The sequence below is a fragment of the Chelonia mydas genome, chromosome 10 (genome assembly GCF_015237465.2).
Source record: "Chelonia mydas isolate rCheMyd1 chromosome 10, rCheMyd1.pri.v2, whole genome shotgun sequence".
Lineage (NCBI taxonomy): Eukaryota > Metazoa > Chordata > Testudines > Cheloniidae > Chelonia > Chelonia mydas.
The window spans coordinates 4,215,224-4,233,130 of record NC_051250.2 but is presented as its reverse complement, the minus strand read 5'-3'; the positions used below and the strand labels follow the sequence as shown (position 1 = coordinate 4,233,130).

Below are 17,907 nucleotides of genomic sequence, written 5' to 3'. Positions count from 1 at the left end.
ATTGTTTTTAAAGTATAGCCGAAGCGGTTGGCTTAGCCCCAGCGTATCTTTCTAGCGTAGGGGCATAAAACCTGGTGTACTGGCCAAATCCCAGTTTAGGTAACTAGTTTTTCCAGACACACATACTACTAAGAAAAGGAGGACTTTTGGCACCTTAGAGACTAATCAATTTATTTGAGTATACGCTTTCGTGAGCTACAGCTCACTTCATCGGATGTATTCAGTGGAAAATACAGTGGGGAGATTTTATATACGTAGAGAACATGAAACAATGGGTGTTACCATACACGCTGTAACTAGAGTGATCACTTAAGGTGAACTATTACCAGCGGGGCGGGGGGCGGAACCTTTTGTAGTGACAGTCAAGGTGGGCCATTTCCAGCAGTTGACAAGAACGTCTGAGGAACGGTGGGGAGGGGGGAATAAACATGGGGAAATAGTTTTACTTTGTGTAATGACCCATCCACTCCCAGTCTCTATTCAAGCCTAAGTTAATTGTATCCCGTAGTGGCACTAGCTGTAAGCAGCCGAAGTAATGGCTTAGGGCCCCAGTCAGTTCAAGGGGGCCCTCATTTCATGTTACCTTCACGCAACTGTTTGGGGGAGGGAGGGGATAGCTCAGTGGTTTGAGCATTGGCCTGCTAAACCCAGGGTTGTGAGTTCAATCCTTGAGGGGGCCATTTAGGGATCTGGGGCAAAAATTGGGGATTGGCCCTGCTTTGAGCAGGGGGTTGGACTAGATGACCTCCTGAGGTCCCTTCCCACCCTGGTAGTCTATGAATGTGGACTCTTGAACCCGTGGGTTTGGGGGGGGACGGACAATGCAGTCGCGTTTTTTGGGAGCGGCGAACGCTCCTGCAGGGGCCCCAGTGGGGTGGCACTGGCATCTGCGGCCCCTTGGGAGCCCCTGCTGAACTGGAGCCGGATTTCCCCCTTCTCCCTCCTGCCCTACGCTGGGCTGGGGCGCTGCTGCGGGCGGCCTCGCTCCCCCCCAGAGCTGGCTGCACGGCCGGGTCGGGCGAAGGCTCCGCCCCCCGAACACGCCGGTCCCCCAGTCTCAGCCCCCGGGGCGATCTGCCCGCACTCAACATGGCGGGGCCGAGCGCCCAGGCCGTAGTTCATCGGGCTCCCCGGGGGTTGAATGGGTGACGTCACGAGGGAGCGCCGGAAGTGATGCTTTCGCCCTTGGCAACCTGAGAGCGCCGGAACCACGCGTGCTCCCTGCGGGCGGGGGGGGCGGGGAGGCGAGAGTCCGAGCTGCCGACGGGAGCATGGCGGCCACCCGCCCCGGCAGCGCCCCCGTGCGCTTCAAATCCAAGTGAGCGGAGGGGACGGCGAGAGCCCCAGGGAGCAAAGGGGCCGCCAGAGGGGAGGGGGGAGTTGAGAACCCCAGGGAGAAAAGGGGCCGGAGGAGGGGGGGGAGCTGAGATCCCCAGGGAGGAAGGAGGGGCGACTGAGAGCCCCAGGGAGAAAAGGGGCCGGAGGAGGGGGGGGAGCTGAGAGCCCCAGGGAGGAAGGAGGGGTGACTGAGAGCCCCAGGGAGCAAAGGGGCCGCCAGAGGGGAAGGGGGAGTTGAGAGCCCCAGGGAGGAAGGGGGGTGACTGAGAGCCCCAGGGAGAAAAGGGGCTGGTGGGGGAGGGGAGCTGAGATCCCCAGGTAGGAAGGGGGGGGTGACTGAGAGCCCCAGGGAGCAAAGGGGCCGCCAGAGGGGAAGGGGGAGTTGAGAGCCCCAGGGAGGAAGGGGGGTGACTGAGAGCCCCAGGGAGAAAAGGGGCTGGTGGGGGAGGGGAGCTGAGATCCCCAGGTAGGAAGGGGGGGCGGCTGAGAGCCCCAGGGAGAAAAGGGGCTGGTGGGGGAGGGGAGCTGAGATCCCCAGGGAGGAAGGAGGGTGGCTGAGAGCCCCAGGGAGAAAAGGGGCTGGCAGGGGAGGGGGAGCTGAGATCCCCGGGGAGCAAAGGAGCCTGGACGGGAGCTGAGAGCCCCGGGGAGGAAAGCGGGGGTCCCAGGGAGCAAAAAGGGCCCGTGGGGTCCCTTGTGTCTCAGAGATCCGAAAGACTTTTTGGGGTGGCGTGGGGAGCCATTCTCCGTCTGTGCTGCCGCCAGTGGGGAGGGGCACGTTCGTGCCATCACTGTGGGGGTGCCGTGGTGGGAGCCCTGGTGTTGCTGTGGCGGGAAGGGGTGCTGTGGTACAGGGGTGTCTGCCAGGAAGGCGGCTGGGAGGGTGCCAGGCCAGTGGCAGTCTCTGTGCTGTTGTGCAGGTGGGACAAGCCTGGGATTCTGTCACACAGACAGTAATATCGAGTTTGTCAGATACCAGTTGCTTTCCCCTCACCAGGCTGTGACCCACAACTGTCTCATGGCTCTTCTCCCTTCCTTCCAAAGTGCCGCCTCTTAGTCGTTGTTATTTAGTAACACCCACAGAACACGTTGGGAGTGAGGATTCTACCTCTGGCATATTGGTCTCATCTCCTTAAGAGAAAGCTGGTAGATTTAATACAGAATGATTCTGTACGGTAGAGAACTGTCGGATTTGTCAAACCCACTTTTGCCAGGATCTTATCCTCTGTTACATTCTGCAGGTTTTTAACAGTGCTTATTATCTTCACTGCTAGGGAGCAGATTTTGTGCACAGGCTACTGTTTTACAGCAGTACAACGTTCTGATTCTGCTACGTTAGAATCAGAGTTTTTGTTCCAGATCACCTAAATGTAACATGAAGCACATTGAATCACTAGTGGTTACAATGCTGTCTCAGTGGCGCATGTTTGCTATGTCAGCCTCTGACGCTTTTAGTGCAATAACGCAGCTCTATTAGAAACTGACAACTTTCACTAGTCCCTGTACGAAACAATAAAAGAGTTCTGGGAAATCCAGAATAGTTTGTTGTTGGACTCTCTTGTCTTCACAAACTTGAAGCAGGAATTCATAAAGGAAAAGATGTTACAGGAATAGACTTGAGCAGTTACATAGAAGTATTTTACTGTAATTTATGTTGCTGGTACATGACTCAGATAATCCATTTCTTTCTATACATAGCACATGTTGGTCTTTTTTTATTTTCTGATATTTATTTAGCTACAATTTTTCTAGCAGGTTTAATTCTGGTAAGACGTGTATATATAGTGTTCCTGCATATGAATAATCACTTCAAAGTGCTTTTAATGAAAATGGTGTAAACAAATCAGTCTATTTTAACTGTTCCTCTATTTCCGTTTCTTTTTATCCTTTCAGCTATGCTGTGTCTAGGAAAATTGAGCCTTTCTACAAAGGAGGGAAAGTTCAGGTAATGCTAAACCCCAAATTCTTTTACTGAAATCTTGGGGGAGGAAAGTAAACAATGATACATATATCAACTCTCCTTTTGGTGCCATAGACTTTTTTGTTTTTTTTTCCAGATCAGCCGAGATGGAAAACACGTATTTTGCCCCTGTGGGACGAAACTAAATATAATGGACATTGCAACAGGAGCACTTGTTCATAGCATCGAACAGGTGAGATGATGCAAAGTCAAACTAACTTAAGTTTTCTAGATTATCTTTTGTCTATTTAATGTATTTAATGTTTGATGTATTTAATTCAGTATTTTCAAATGACTTTTAAAGGGTGTTTTACCTTTATTACTGGGGCATTCATCTAAAGGCATTGAGAAGAAAGTTAGAGTATTGAAGAATGAGAAATGTATCTAAATCCAGACAGATACATTATTTATTTGCTATGTCCCTGGCCACAATGAGATTTGACAACATTTTCAAAGTTTAGTTCTTGCTAGGAAGTGACTAATACAGTTTCATGTCTCAGTATAAAAGAGCGCCTTTATCAGTGGTGCAAAGAAGTAGTTCTGAGTTTCCATGAACAAGAACTGTCTGCACATGGAAGGAAATGTTTTTTTTTTTCCCAGTACTTTTGTACTACACACAGGTTTTTCTTCTTGAATGGACCACTTTCCTACCCATCCAAGTGGGATCTGTGCAGTCATGGTCCACTATATAAATCCCCGGTACACCTTGAATACTGCATGCAGTTCTGGTCACTCCATCTCAAAAAAGATATATTGGAATTGGAAAAGGTGCAGAGAAGGACAACAAAAATGATCATGGGGATGGAACGGCTTCCATATGAGGAGAGATGAAAAAGACTGGGACTGTTCAGCTTAGAAAAGAGACGACTAAGGGTGGGATATGATAGAGGTCCATAAAATCACGACTGTATGAAGTGAATAAGGAGGTGTTATTTACTCCTGCACATAACACAAGAACCAGGGGTTACTGGGTGAAATTAATAGGCCAGCAGGTTTAAAACAAGCAAAAGAGAGTACTTCTTCATGGAACGCACAGTCAACCTGTGGAACTCGTTGTCAGGGGATGCAGTGAAGGCCAAAAGTATAACTGAGTTCAAAAAGAATTAGATCAGCTCATGGAGGATAGTTCCCTCAATGGCTATTAGCCAAGATGGTCAAGGATGCAACCACATGCTCCAGGTGTCCTTAAACCTCCAACTGGCAGAAGCTGGGACTGGACAACGGGATAGATCACTCAAAACTGTCCTGTTCTGTTCATTCCCTCTGATGCGCTGGCACTGGCCACTGGCCACGCATTGGTCTGACCCAGCATGGTGGTTCTTATGTACTTGTTATTTATCATGGGAAACTGGATTTAGTCTCAAACTCCAGACCCCGGTAGTGAGATGTACTTGCGGACATGCATCCTGGTGGGCTGAAGCAATATAGTCAGCATGGGAGCCTTCTGGTCAGAGTAGGAAACTTGCCTGTGAACAGTCTCTCTGGAAATGATTCACCTTTGGGTTGCCACTGAAATGAAGAGTCTGCACTTGACCGTGACATGAGCTAAATGAAAGCTAGAAGCAGCTCCCTGGGAATCTCACTCTCACACTTCACCCTGTTTCTGTCCCTCTGCCCCACCTCAGCAGGTTGGAACTGCTCAGTCTGGGAAAGAAGTGTAGCATTGTGGGAACCAGGATTCCTTAGCCCGGTACAATGTACCCAGGCCTGTTAGTCTTACTTGTTCATGGGTATTCTGCAGTTTCCTCGGCAGGAGATTCTGTGATGAAGCGCACACTCAGTGAGCGCAAGAAGCAATGTAGCATGTGTAGGCAATGTAAAACCTGTAAAGAGAATAGGGCAACATGGCATTTAAAAATATTGCACAGGTGATTTAACTGCCTCTTTCTTCCATTTATAGGATGATCAAGAGGACATTACATCATTTGTTCTTAGCCCTGATGATGAGGTATGTGACAAGTTACACTTGGTTCCTTATTTTCCATTCCACTTTAATAGGTCTCATAAATAATCATGTCAGCAACGCTCGCAAAGGGCGATGGTCCAAATGGGGTCTGTTTGGACTCTCCTATCTTTAATTTCTGACAGGATTTTCTAATACATTTTGTGCAGTCTGAATTGCTACTTCCAACAAACTTGTATCCTGTATAAATTAAAGGGAATTATTATTTAATAATTATGTTACAATAGTGCCCAGAGGTCACAATCTGGATTGAAACTTTATGGTGACAAGCTCCGAGAAAACACATATAGGGAAATGGTCCCTGTCTCAAAAATCTTATAATCTAAGAAGACAAAAAACATAGAGGGAAAGGGATACAATCAAATATATTCAATTTGTGCATGTGCATAGATTGTACTGGCTGCTATTTTAATTTACTCTATGAGCTAACTCTAGACCCATTCTTGCCAATATGCGTGTGCTTAAGCGTTTGCAGGATTGGAGCCTATGGTATTAATTTTGATGGAATATTATGACCCAAAGAGCCAAAGATGTTAATGTGACCCAGTCACTGTCCAACACTAAACAGTTTTAAACAAAGTTTGGGGTTTCGTAAACAGAGACATCCGTCTGCTTAGTACACTGGCAAACACTGCTAGTTTGTTTGTTTGTTTGTTTGTTTTTTAACCTTTTACTAAAGATGCAGAAAAGAAAGAAAAACCGCAAAAGCATGTAAAATGTTAAGGCTTTCTTTCTAACAACTTCCACATTTTAAAGGTGGTAACAACTGTCCTTTTTGGGGAAAAGAGAAGGTAGTTGAAATGGACTGGAGCTATTGTAGTTGCTGTTTGTTCCCTAGAAGACAAAACAAGGCAAACACAAGAGGGAAGAGAAAAGAATAGTAGAGAGAGAAAATGCAGCCTCTGTCTCTGGTGTTGACTTTCACTTGCAGCCTCACTGCTGGAGAAACATAGGCGTGGCACATGGTCTCATCGGCCACTCCCAAGACCTGGCAAACTTGTACCAGCATCAGGCTGTTTAGGGCATTGCTTTTAACTTACGGTAATGTTGCAAAATGTATAGTCTTGCCTGGCTAATCCAGATACTTATTAGACAGAAGACAAAAAGAAAGAAGTAAGAAAAAGGAGAAGGAAGGTGGGAAAGAAAAAGAACACACAATGGGGAGGAAGGTGACAGCAAGAACCAAAACTCTGGGATCCCAACAAGATTTAGCCAGAGCCAGCAGAGATGATGTCATCTGGGTCCTTCTCTCTGGCCTGGCCTGGCCTGGTCAGGTCAGGACAGGACATCTCTCCTCTCAGGATCAGGATGACAAAGGCCCAACGGTGTCATGGTGGATACCAGGGTCCCAGAAGATGGTGGGAGCGGCAGCCATGCTGGTGTAGCTAGCTTCTTCTGTTTCGCCTCTCTCCCAGCCAGCAACTGTTGTTAGCTTGACTTTTATTTTCCCCAAAAGTTTTTTCTTTTGAGGACCCCAAAGGGAGCAATTGGTGAAATAGCCCATTCCCTCATTCTTGTATTTGGCCTAATTTCTGACACACCAATTTTGATCTGTCAATTTCTTGTCCCACCCTTCTCTAGTTTGTCAGGCATAATTTTAACACAGTCATTGAGTTATATGAATAGGCCTTTTTGTTTGTCCTAACTGGTTCTGTATCCCTTTTCCATCTTTTCCCCATCACCATTTATTGTTCTAGGTTATTGTGACATTTTATGAACTTATTCACATCTCACAATTACAGTAAATTTGTAGGCCCAATTATTACAACAGGCCTTTATTAGCTGTTTGTTATTTATCTGCAGTGCCTGCTTCTGAAAGACTAGCAGTTGCTTCTAAACTCACTTAATATACATATATATAGGGGGGTGGGAATTGTATCTGTTTGTTGCACTACAGCATTGCGTTTCTGTCCGGTGCATTGTGATGTACTTACATTTTTATGTTATTTATAAGGCTTCCAGGCTTTTGCTATAAAAAAAAGAAAATGCTGGTAAATAAATTAGTTTCAGAATTAGCTTCTTTTGGTAACTGAAATTTCCTAGCTGTTGTCTGTCTCTAGGTTTTCTAAATTGCGCTGTGAACATAACGCAGAATGTGAATGTACTGGCTAACTTAATCTCTGTATTTTTATCTTTTTCCTGCTGTGTGTTTCTGTTAGATTCTTGTGACAGGAAGCCGGGCGTTGCTGTTAAAGCAGTGGGAATGGCGAGAGAACAAGTGTAGACGTACATGGAAAGCAATGCACACAGCACCAGTGGCTGCCATGGTCTTTGACCCCACTTCCACTTTGCTGGCCACAGGTACAGTCTGACTTCAGTGTCACATGATGTGGGAGTCTGTTTTTGTGATGAAATGGCCTTAAGTTCTGTGATGTTAGACAGTGACAGTGTTTGAATGGGAGCCTCTCAAGGCTTTCCTGTTATTGCAGTAAGAAGGTTGTTTTTATGTAAAAATATATTATTAATTGAAAATTCTACAAATTGTCACATGCACGTAGAGAGAAGCTTGTCTAGTGGTCTGAGCACAGATCTGGAAAGCTCTGAAACTCGCTCGTGGGACGGGGAGTGGGTGCGGTGGGGTTGGGCAAGTCCTTTTAACTTTTCTGTGTCTCAGGGTCCTCATCTCTGAGGAAGGACAGTAACAGTACCTGTCTATTGTGAGGACCAGTGAGTTAATACTTACAAAGCCCTCTGAAAATGCAAAGTGCTATAATCCGTGCAACCTCCCTGGTGGCTGTTTTGACTAACTGTTCTCTCTCTCGCGCGCGCGCGCGCTCTCTCTCTCTCTCTCTCTCTCTCTCTCTCTCTCATTTTGCCTCTTCTGCTTTTGTAACCTGTGAAACTGATACAACTGCTAGTGTCCCAGCCCTGCTGTTTTACCCATTTCTGTTGTTAATTCCTTCATGTCCTTTCTTCTTGTAGGTGGCTGTGACAGTACCATTAAGATCTGGGATGTAGTCAAACAGTACTGCACGCATAACCTGAAAGGATCTTCGGGGGTTGTACAGTAAGGAGAAAATCTTCTTAGCCTCCCTTTTCCATTAGGGAAACTAGCAGAGACCGTTTTCCACCCAGGTGTTCTGTCTGAAATAAGGAGCAGCAGCTTGGGGATCTGGGTTTGTGACCCCAATTCTGTTTGCAATTGTACAGCAAGATCTGCTATCACTGCCAATCCTTTTGGCCCCATCCCCGTCTGGTCATTAGTATTATCCTGAGATGACTGAGTAAGAAGAGCATTCTGGGTAAGGGGAATGCAAATGACTTGTACTGAGCGGGTCCAAAACTGTTTTCAGTTTCCGATTTTTGATCTGCTAACGGAGGGACCAGGGCTACAACTGGCTGTTGCTTTGGCAGGAAAAGATAGGGAGGGAGATGATATGGTTAAGGAATTCTGTGAACTCAAGTTGAGACACCCACAATTGACAATTTATGGACTCTTTAGAGCATTTCTGAGGGCAAAGACCTATGGTAAATTTTCCCAGTGGGCAGACTGTGGATAAACGAGATTCCACAAAGGAGGGCAGTAATTTAACCCCAGTTTAGATAATGTGAATGGTTTGTTATAGGTGCTAGACATTTATGTTATTGCCGTATCAGAGACGATGCTAGTTGGTTTGTGCCTGCATTGTGTTAATCTCTCTCTCCCTCCCTCGCTAGCATAGTCGAGTTCCATCCCGATATCTCCCGCTTGCAGCTCTTCTCCTCCTCAATGGACTATAAAATCCAGATCTGGGACCTGAAATCCAGCAAGTGTATCGCCTCTCTCGACGGCCACTACAGTGCTGTCACCTCTCTGGCTTTTGCTGCAGATAAGGACACACTCATCAGGTAGACTTGTTATGAGCTTATCAGATCTCCATTTAGATTCCCGCTCCCTAAGAAACATATGGCATTCTCTTGCTGCCCGTGGGGTTTGCTATCGAGGGAAGGAAGGGGTGACAGTACAGCACATTGAGGCTCAGGTGGGGCTCCGAGAGAGAGAGGTTGAGGGTCTGGGTTTCACCTAATCATGCTCTGTGCCTCAGTGTCCCCATATGTAAATTGGAGTTAATACTGAACTGCCTCACAGGGTTGTGTGTGGCTTTGTTCATCCCGCACCTGACCTCGAGAGGGGTTGACTAGCCATAGCTCCACGTCTGACTTTGCTTTGACAGTCTTGGCTGGAAGGTGCTGATAGTGAATTTTTCTTTACAACCTTTATTGCAGCTCTGGTCGTGATAAAATCTGTATGGTATGGGACTTGAAAACAAGAGAAGCCAAGAGGACTGTCCCTATATATGAGGTGAGATTACTTCCCTAGCGGTATTTGACTTCTAGTCAGGAGAAAAGGGACCTGCTCATGATTCCAGGTGGTTACTCAGGCTGTTAAATTAGACTTACCGTTTACTGCACCTCATTGTTTGTCAATGTCTCTCGCAGAGTGTGGAGGCTGCGGTATTGTTACCCGAGGATGGAGATTTCTCACACTTGGGTGTGAAGAAACGAGGGCTTCACTTTCTCACAGCGGGCAGCAAAGGTGAGTGAGCCCTTTGGAATTTCTTGTCTTGTCGCTGCCAGTCTCCGGGGTGTAAGAAGGAGTAAATTACACTCTGTGGCCAGCCATTGTCAGGGCTCGGCATTCTTCCCATTGTCTTGTATCTGTTGAAAGCCAGGTCCAGTTCAGTGAACCTGTTCTGGCGCTCTTGGGATATTTAAGGCAGCGCTTTGTCTCCCTCCCCGTCTCTGCTAAGCTTTTACAGTCCCAGATACCACGGTGATGAGTGGGGGATGAACGCCTGCTCAGATTTCATAGTCTAGATTTAATTTAGAAAACACCTTCTGTTTTAGGCATCATGTTTACATGAGAAAATTGCACTGGTTTAAATGAAATTGAGTTTTAAACCAGTGCAAACCCCTCTGTGGACACTTCAGTTTGAGTGGCTTATTTTGGTTTATCTTAAACCTGTTCCTAATCGATTTTAGCTAACCTGAGATAAGTCTGGCTTAGACCAAAGTCAGAGTGTCCAGGCAGCCTTTCACGGAACTAAATCAGTTTAAAAATCACACCGTTACTTAAACCAGCACAGCTGTCTCCTGTAGACAAGGCTGGAGTTTGAACGGACACACCTCGGAAGACTTTTCTGAGTATACTGTGCAGGTATTGTAATGCCACTTACAGGCAGTGTACATCCCATGCATTAGGGGTCCTGCACATCTGGGATGCCGCCACAGCTGCCTGCATGTACACCCAGCCCGTGCCGTACCAACGTGTGGACGCCAAGGAGAAAGAAGAGGGCAGCGCACACAGTCTGACACAGTGCATGCTGGTGCCGGGGAAAAATGAGATCGCAACTGTGACTGCAGAGCATAATATCATCTTCTACGATGCCCAGACACTTCAGCTCAGGAAGCAGGTACCATGTACCAAACCTCAGTGCCTCTTCTCTTCCCCCACCGTGCCTTGGGACAACTCCATGTTCAATGACAACATTTTGTCTAATGGTTCCATCTTCCCCAGCTGTTGCTACATATAAAACGATGGGGTCTAAATTGCCTGTTACCACTCAAGAAAGAAATCTTGAAGTCATTGTGGATAGTTCTCGGAAAACATCCACTCAATGTGCAGCGGCAGTCAAAAAAGCGAACAGAATGTTGGGAATAAGAAAGGGATAGATAATAAGACAGAAAATATCATATTGCCTCTATATAAATCCATGCTACGCCCACATCTTGAATACTGCGTTCAGATGCAGTCACCCCATCTCAAAAAAGATATATTGGAATTGGAAAAGGTTCAGAAAACGGCAACAAAAATGATTAGGGGTATGGAACAGCTTCCGTATGAGGAGAGATTAATAATACTGGGACTTTTCAGCTTGGAAAAGAGATGACTAAGGGGAGATATGATAGAGGTCTGTAAAATCATGACTGGTATAGAGAAAGTAAATAAGGAAATGTTATTTACTCCTTCTCCTAACGCAAGAACTAAGGGACACCAAATGAAATTAATAGGCAGCAGATTTAAAACAAACAAAAGGAAGTATTTTTTCACACAACGCACAGTCAACCTGTGGAACTCCTTGCCAGAGGATGTTGTGAAGGCCAAGACTATAACAGCGTTCAAAAAAGAACTAGATACGTTCATGGAGTATAGGTCAACCAGTGGCTATTAGGCAGGATGGGCAGGGATGGTGTCCCTAGCCTCTGTTTGCCAGAAGCTGAGAATGGGCGACGGGATGGATCACTTGATGATTACCTGTTCTATTCATTCCCTCTGAGGCACCCAGCACTGGCCACTGTCGGAAGACAGGATACTGGGCTAGATGAATCTTTGGTCTGACCCAGTGTGGCTGTTCTTACCCTTTTCTCCTTGGTACTCAGATCTATTTCCAATGCGCAGAGCACAGGTTCATTGATAAGGTTTCTTTGGGAGAGCTTTGCATTGTACTGATTTGGGGCCCATGCAGTATGAACCAAAGACCTGGCATCAGGAGTTATAGGTTGTTCTTTGCAGGGATTTCTTCTTAAAGAAATGAAACAGAGATGAAAGGGCAGTGAGGGACAGGCCATCGAGGAATGCGCCACATCCTTAAATGTCTATGTATTTAAATGGAGGCTGTGCTGTGTCAGATTGTTTTTAAGCATGGCATCAAATGAAAAACCCCCAGGAATGCACATGAATGCAGTGCTACCAGCCACCATAGCTGTCATTTGGATCTTCTCTCGCCAGCTCATTCCTTGTCTGTTAAGCTGTCTCTTGTTTCGTTGCCCTCAGTTTGCAGGTTACAACGAGGAGGTTCTGGATGTGCGGTTCCTTGGCCCTGCTGACTCTCACATTGTTGTGGCTACCAACAGCCCTCAGCTGAAAGTGTTTGAGCTGGCAACGTCGCACTGCCAGATCCTGTATGGCCACACAGGTATGCAGGGACCTAGAGACTTGTCAGCTCTGCAATGGGCAGGGAGGAACTGTGTGGGTCGCCCCTGGCTCAGGCTTCTCTCCTCCCAAGACTCATCTGTGCGAAGGCTGCAGTGCCCTCTAATTCTCCAGAGCAGGGTGGAGGCATCTGCTCTGCAGGCGGTGTGCGTGGAAGCTCCCGCTGCTCTCCATGCTGTCCCTGTTTTGCATAAAAAGAAGCCTTTATTCTCCAGGGCTGTTGGTTTAGCATCTTTCACCAGCACTGAAATCTCCTTAAATTCTAGATAGGGTGTGTGGGGGCGAAGACCGACTCTGAGTGGTAGTGCACTTTGAGACTGCAAGCGTCTAATCAAATCACACAAGGTCCTCAAACTTAGCCAAGTACTTACTAGCAAACAGCAGAGCCCACAGTGTAGGAGTGTTTTTAAGTCCCACAGAGCTTCCCCTCACCCCTACTGCGTGGTGGACTCTGCATTATTTCATGCATTTCTGTTGTCTAAATACAATATTTTGTTGCTGCCCCTCATGCGTGGGAGGTGCTCCCTGTAACCATCCACAAAACTCATTATCCTTCAAAACCCTTCTTAAAACTCCCCTTTTTTTTCAAAGCCATCACAGCAACGTGGCAGTGGTTAGCCCAGTGGTGCTGAGACCACTGCTGAGTATGCTGACCAGTATTCCCATTGTTTCCTTGCGCTGCCTCTATCTGTTATCTCTTGTTTTATATTTGGCCCTGCTCTGAAGAGCTGAGAATTAATCTTTTTATTCTGTTTGAAATAGGCCTAGGACAATAGGGTTCTGGCCCACAACTAGGGCTCCTAGGCGCTACAAATAATTAACAGTAATTGCTGCCGTCTTTCCTTTCAGAAACAGTTCTTGCCCTGGATGTCTTCAGAAAGGGGTTGATGTTTTCTAGCTGTGCTAAGGTAATATAATATTTCCTTCCCTGGATGCTTAGGATGGCCCATTGCTTACAGTGATCTTTATTGTTGTGGGCAGTTTTCTGCTCATTGTCCTTGATTTTGGAAAGGGCTTTTGTACTGATGGAAACTTCTGTCCACCTCACCTTTGAAATAGACATTTCATAGATATCCAAGCTCTTTGTAAATCCTATTTCCTTATTCCTATCTTTTTTTTAATATTGTCCTTAGAAAAATATGGGTTGGTTTTAGTATACTGTCCCAACAGGAAATCCCAGTAGTTTGATCTTCCTGGGATCTTCAGTATTTGTGCTACTGTTAGTAAGCGTTTCTCTCCAGCATGTGAGCTCAGAGCTATTCAGTGCTGGGAGCAGTGTGTAGCGTAGGTGATCAGAGGTAAGGAGGCAAGGGGCAAGCTGTCTCAACATGCTCAGAAACGAAGTAACTAACATAAATTTTAGCTTACCATTAAAATTAACTTCAATTTGTCTCGTTTAGTTTGCAGAAACGGAGATTTAGGTTGGATTAGGATAGTTTTCTAACTCTGAGAATAGCTGAGCACTGGAAAAGGATAATAGGGAGGTTGTGGAATCCCCTTCAAAGATTTTTAAACATAGGAGAGTGAATTTAAGTAATCTCTTAAGTCCTACATTTCTATGGCTCTATGAATATTGCTTGGACTGTAAGCTGGAGTCCCTCATTACGGTTGTCTGTCTGTGCCCTGAGGTGGTGGTGATGAAATGACTGCAGACACAGATCTTTTTTTATTATTTTTTTTTAATACCAAGCACGCTGGCTATTAATACTACTCTGTTCACTTGTCAGAAAAGTATAACTGTTTTCCTCCTTTCCTGTTTCAGGACAGAAGCCTCCGGGTTTGGCGGATGGGTAAAGCCGGCGAGGTGGTCTGCATGGCCGAAGGATTGGGTCACGCCCATGGAGTGGGTGCGCTCTCTTGCTCAAGGTAACGGAGGCATCGTTCTTCCTACATGTGGTCTGTGTTCACAATGAAGAAACCACAGTCTGTGTAAACTAAGGCTGCTGCCTCTGCAGTGGCCCAGGCCAGTCAGGGTGAAGGTGTTGACTTGTAACGTGATAAGATTGGAAGAGAGGCTTTTTTGGTCCACCCTGTTGCCTCACCAACCCCAGCTCTTATGTTTGCTCCTCTCCTCTTTGTCCACCTTGCTCAAGTTTGTCTAGAAGAACAAAAAGCTGCAGGAGCCTTGGTCTGTCTAGCTCCTGGATTACGTTACGGTCAATTAGAGGGGGAAGGGTTTGGGACAGAGGAGAAACACTGAGATAAGAGAACTTGCTGGGAAATCTTGCTTGTTTATAAACTTGTTTCCTTTCTTCACATTTGTGTCTTCACAATTGTGCAGCCCAATTTCTGTATTCAAAAGGTGCAATTCAGTAAGTGAGATTTGGCCCAGAGGAGTAATGATGCCTGTGGCGAATAGCTGAACTGCGGGGGACTGTTGTAAGGGTTGAAATGAAATGAAATGAAATAAAATGAAGCTTTGGAAAACATTAAAACACTGAGCTGTTTGAAATCCCAACTGAGTGCATAGGATGGCGCTAGAGAAAGAAAAGCCATTTTCTCTGTGCAGGTGAAGCAATTGTTTTGCTTTATTGCATTTGACATTTTTCCTTTTCCTATTTTCCCCCCCACCCCCCCCCCAACTCCCGCTTCCAGAATGAAAGAGAGCTTTGTAGTCACCACCAGCCAAGACTGTACGATCAAAGTCTGGAATCTCCCAGAGTCCCTCACTGCCAAAGCAAAAGCAGACTTGGTCTCCAGCCCTGAAATCCTTCATGCTCACGTGACGGAGAGGGGTCATGACAAGGTAAAATCTCAGCGGACTTGAGAAGGTTCTTTTTCTGTGAAAGCTCAGCGAGGCAGTTCTTGTGTTCTGTGCTTTGAGTGCCTTTGGCCGCAAGGTTCAGTACTTCGTAAAACATATGTTTATGGGTTCCAGGCAGTAACGTGACTGATGAAATAACTTCCACTGACATCAGACAAGGAAAATCAGTGATTTATTTGTAAGGTGGAGGCTAGGGAAATCCCCCCGAAGCCATTTGTTCCTTTCGCTCAAAAAAATATTTCCCAAAGTGGTTTGAGCATTGGCCTGCTAAACCCAGGGTTGTGAGTTCAATCCTTGAGGTGTCCATTTAGGGATCTGGGGCAAAAATTGGGGATTGTGCCTGCTTTGAGCAGGGTGTTGTACTAGACGACCTCCTGAGGTCCCTTCCAAACCTGATATTCTATGTATTTTTCTCCCCTCTTTGTCTGTGGCTTTCATTCAGATGTTTTAGTTCTCCTCTAGGAATCTCAGATCAGGACAAGAAACAGATGTGTGTCTGAGACTGATGGAGTTAGTGGGACTTGACTTGGGGGCACCAACATATAAGCATAGAACAGCTGCACAAAAGGAAAGATTTCATGTGCTGGGGAGATCACATCATGGGAAAATGTTGTATTTAGTTTCTAGTTGAGCTGTAACAGAATAGATCTTCTCAGGTGTGTTAGCTGTAAAACAGGTAAAGTCCCAGGAACAATGAATCTTGAGGTCTCAGAACTTGTACCTCTCTCACTCCTCCGTTCTCAGCCCTGGGCTAACCAGGTGTTTGGTTAGTGCTGGCAAAAGAATTTCACTGCTTTGTTCCTTCTGTGTGACTTTCTCTAGGATATAAATAGTGTGGCGGTTTCTCCAAATGACAAACTGATTGCCACTGGCTCACAGGACAGGACGGCCAAGCTGTGGTCCTGTCCTGATTGCTCTCTGATGGGCATCTTCTCAGGACACACGCGTGGGATCTGGTGCGTGCAGTTTTCTCCTGTGGATCAAGTCTTGGCCACCTCCTCAGCAGATGGCACTGTGAAGCTGTGGGGTCTTCATGACTTCAGCTGTCTGAAGGTAATGAAAATTCATACTCCTGGGTCGTCTAGACAAACACTGAATGTGGCAGAGATTCATCAGGGCTGCTCCAGACAGACACGGCTTGGCCAGACTAGCCGAAATGTAACATCACTCCCATGATGAGGGAAAAGCTGTTCAGGCCTGGGTTTGTTCTCCAGGCCATCAAGATCTGAGGCCTGCACAGGCAGCAAGCCCCTTAGCAGCACTCTTGAGTAACCTGCTTCCTTCCCTGGCCAACCCAGGAGCAGTGCAGGCTGGATTGATGTGACGCAGCCAGGACCTTGGAGGAAATGGGCATAGAACAGAGTAATTTGACTCTTGGTCTTCAACGGAGAAACATCTCTCCAGTCCGTCAGTCTGTCTCATTATTAGAAGGAGGAGGATGACGCTACATTGCACTCATCTTATTGCATGCTCCTACTTTTAGATAACTTAGCAGTCCGAGTGCTGTGATCCCATGTGGCTCTTCCCCAGTGGTGTGATCTCCCATCTTAATGTTTGCTTGACACAATAAGAAGGTGAATCAACTTTTCAGCAGCTGCCTGATCCAGTTAATGTAAATGTCTCACTCTGATCACACCATGTGGGATTTATCCTTGGATTGCATGTTCAAGCAGTTACACTGAGCATCTATAAAGTAGTACTGGGATGCGTCTTTTCTTCCCTCGTATCTCTCCCACCCTGCAGCAAAACACAGGTTCCGGGGATATGGTCTGCCTGCTTGGAACTTCTTTATCTAGAATCTGGGTACAGATTTTGTTCTCGTGAAAGAAGAGCGCCATTCCAAACTGCCTCCTAGCCCCAAACAGTGAGGCAAGGTTTGCCCTGTGACCTGGCTGTCTAATATTCTGTTACTTACTTACTGTTTTCCACCCCAGACTTTTGAAGGTCATGACGCCTCTGTGCTGAAGATAGTTTTCGTGAGCCATGGGACACAGCTGCTTAGTAGGTATGACCTTTCTCTGGGAGCCTAAGGGAAGCTAGGCCAGTGCAGCGAACTGGCAAACAGAGGCTTGAGCAGGAGGTTGAGTTGTTGATTTGATAATCCCCTTTCCCGAGGAGAGAGATGTGCTTGGCAGGTGGGATTCTGACGAGAGAGGGAACCACATTCAGCTCTGGAGGAAGCAGGTGAAACTCCCATTGAAGTCAGTGGGAGTTGGGCCTGCTTACACTGACATTGGGATTTGGTTCTTAAACCAAAGAGGATTCTTAAACCAGAAGAGTCAGCACCAGCCGCCTTGACTGTAGCCCTTTCCCAGAAGTGAATTGTAAGCTCACCTTGCTGTTGAGAAAATGCTGGATTTCTGCTCAGCTTTCCTGACGCCAGTTCCGCCCCTATTTGTCCTCCAGTCTAGCACCCGTGCTGCTGTGTTCCAATAACCTCCGCTGAATTATCTGGGACATGAGATATACCCAATATGTGGGCAGCTCTGGAGGGGCATTTCACCTATTGTAGCTGGCATGAGCAGCAGAGGAAGGGTTAATCAGCCAAAGGGAAACGAATGCAGAACTCTCAAGGAAAGGATTTTCTGCCTTTACTGGTTATAAACAGAAATAAAACCTGAATGAATGATCTTTGCACTGTCCAAGCAGAGAAATGGAAAAAAAAACAATGAACTACATACACAGCAAGACGTAAATTGGGGTTTAAAACTCTTAGTTCAGAGAAGAAGAATGGTTCAGTGGCTAAAGTGCTAGCCTGGGTCTTGGGAGACACTGGTTCAGTTCCCACATCTGCTACCAACTTCCTGTCCCTGGCAAGTCACTTACTCTCTCTGCGCCTCAGTTCCCTGTCTGTATAATGGGGATAACAGCACTGCCCTGCCTCACAGGGGTGCTGGGGGAGGGTACATACATTCGGATTCTGAGTGCCTCAGATACTGCCATGATCAGTCGGGGCTATGTGAATAGCC

General features: G+C 46.5%; 1 protein-coding gene across 2 annotated transcripts in view; it reads left to right on the top strand.

The window, feature by feature from the left end:
- TBL3 (transducin beta like 3) overlaps positions 1–17,907 on the top strand; it is a 28,333-nt gene that overhangs the window by 6,269 nt on the left and 4,157 nt on the right. Inside the window, exons 2-17 of one of the 2 annotated variants that reach the window (XM_043523197.1) lie at positions 1,258–1,318; positions 3,232–3,283; positions 3,396–3,491; positions 5,199–5,246; positions 7,421–7,562; positions 8,184–8,268; positions 8,919–9,089; positions 9,468–9,543; positions 9,681–9,777; positions 10,443–10,654; positions 12,016–12,157; positions 13,024–13,082; positions 13,937–14,040; positions 14,770–14,920; positions 15,761–15,991; positions 16,873–16,943. In XM_043523197.1, the coding sequence (XP_043379132.1) occupies positions 1,272–1,318; positions 3,232–3,283; positions 3,396–3,491; positions 5,199–5,246; positions 7,421–7,562; positions 8,184–8,268; positions 8,919–9,089; positions 9,468–9,543; positions 9,681–9,777; positions 10,443–10,654; positions 12,016–12,157; positions 13,024–13,082; positions 13,937–14,040; positions 14,770–14,920; positions 15,761–15,991; positions 16,873–16,943 (1,784 nt within the window). In that variant the 5' untranslated portion in view covers positions 1,258–1,271. Of the gene's footprint in view, positions 1–1,058; positions 1,319–3,231; positions 3,284–3,395; positions 3,492–5,198; positions 5,247–7,420; positions 7,563–8,183; positions 8,269–8,918; positions 9,090–9,467; positions 9,544–9,680; positions 9,778–10,442; positions 10,655–12,015; positions 12,158–13,023; positions 13,083–13,936; positions 14,041–14,769; positions 14,921–15,760; positions 15,992–16,872; positions 16,944–17,907 lie in introns of those variants that run through there. The other variant, XM_037911161.2, reaches the window with a different exon arrangement.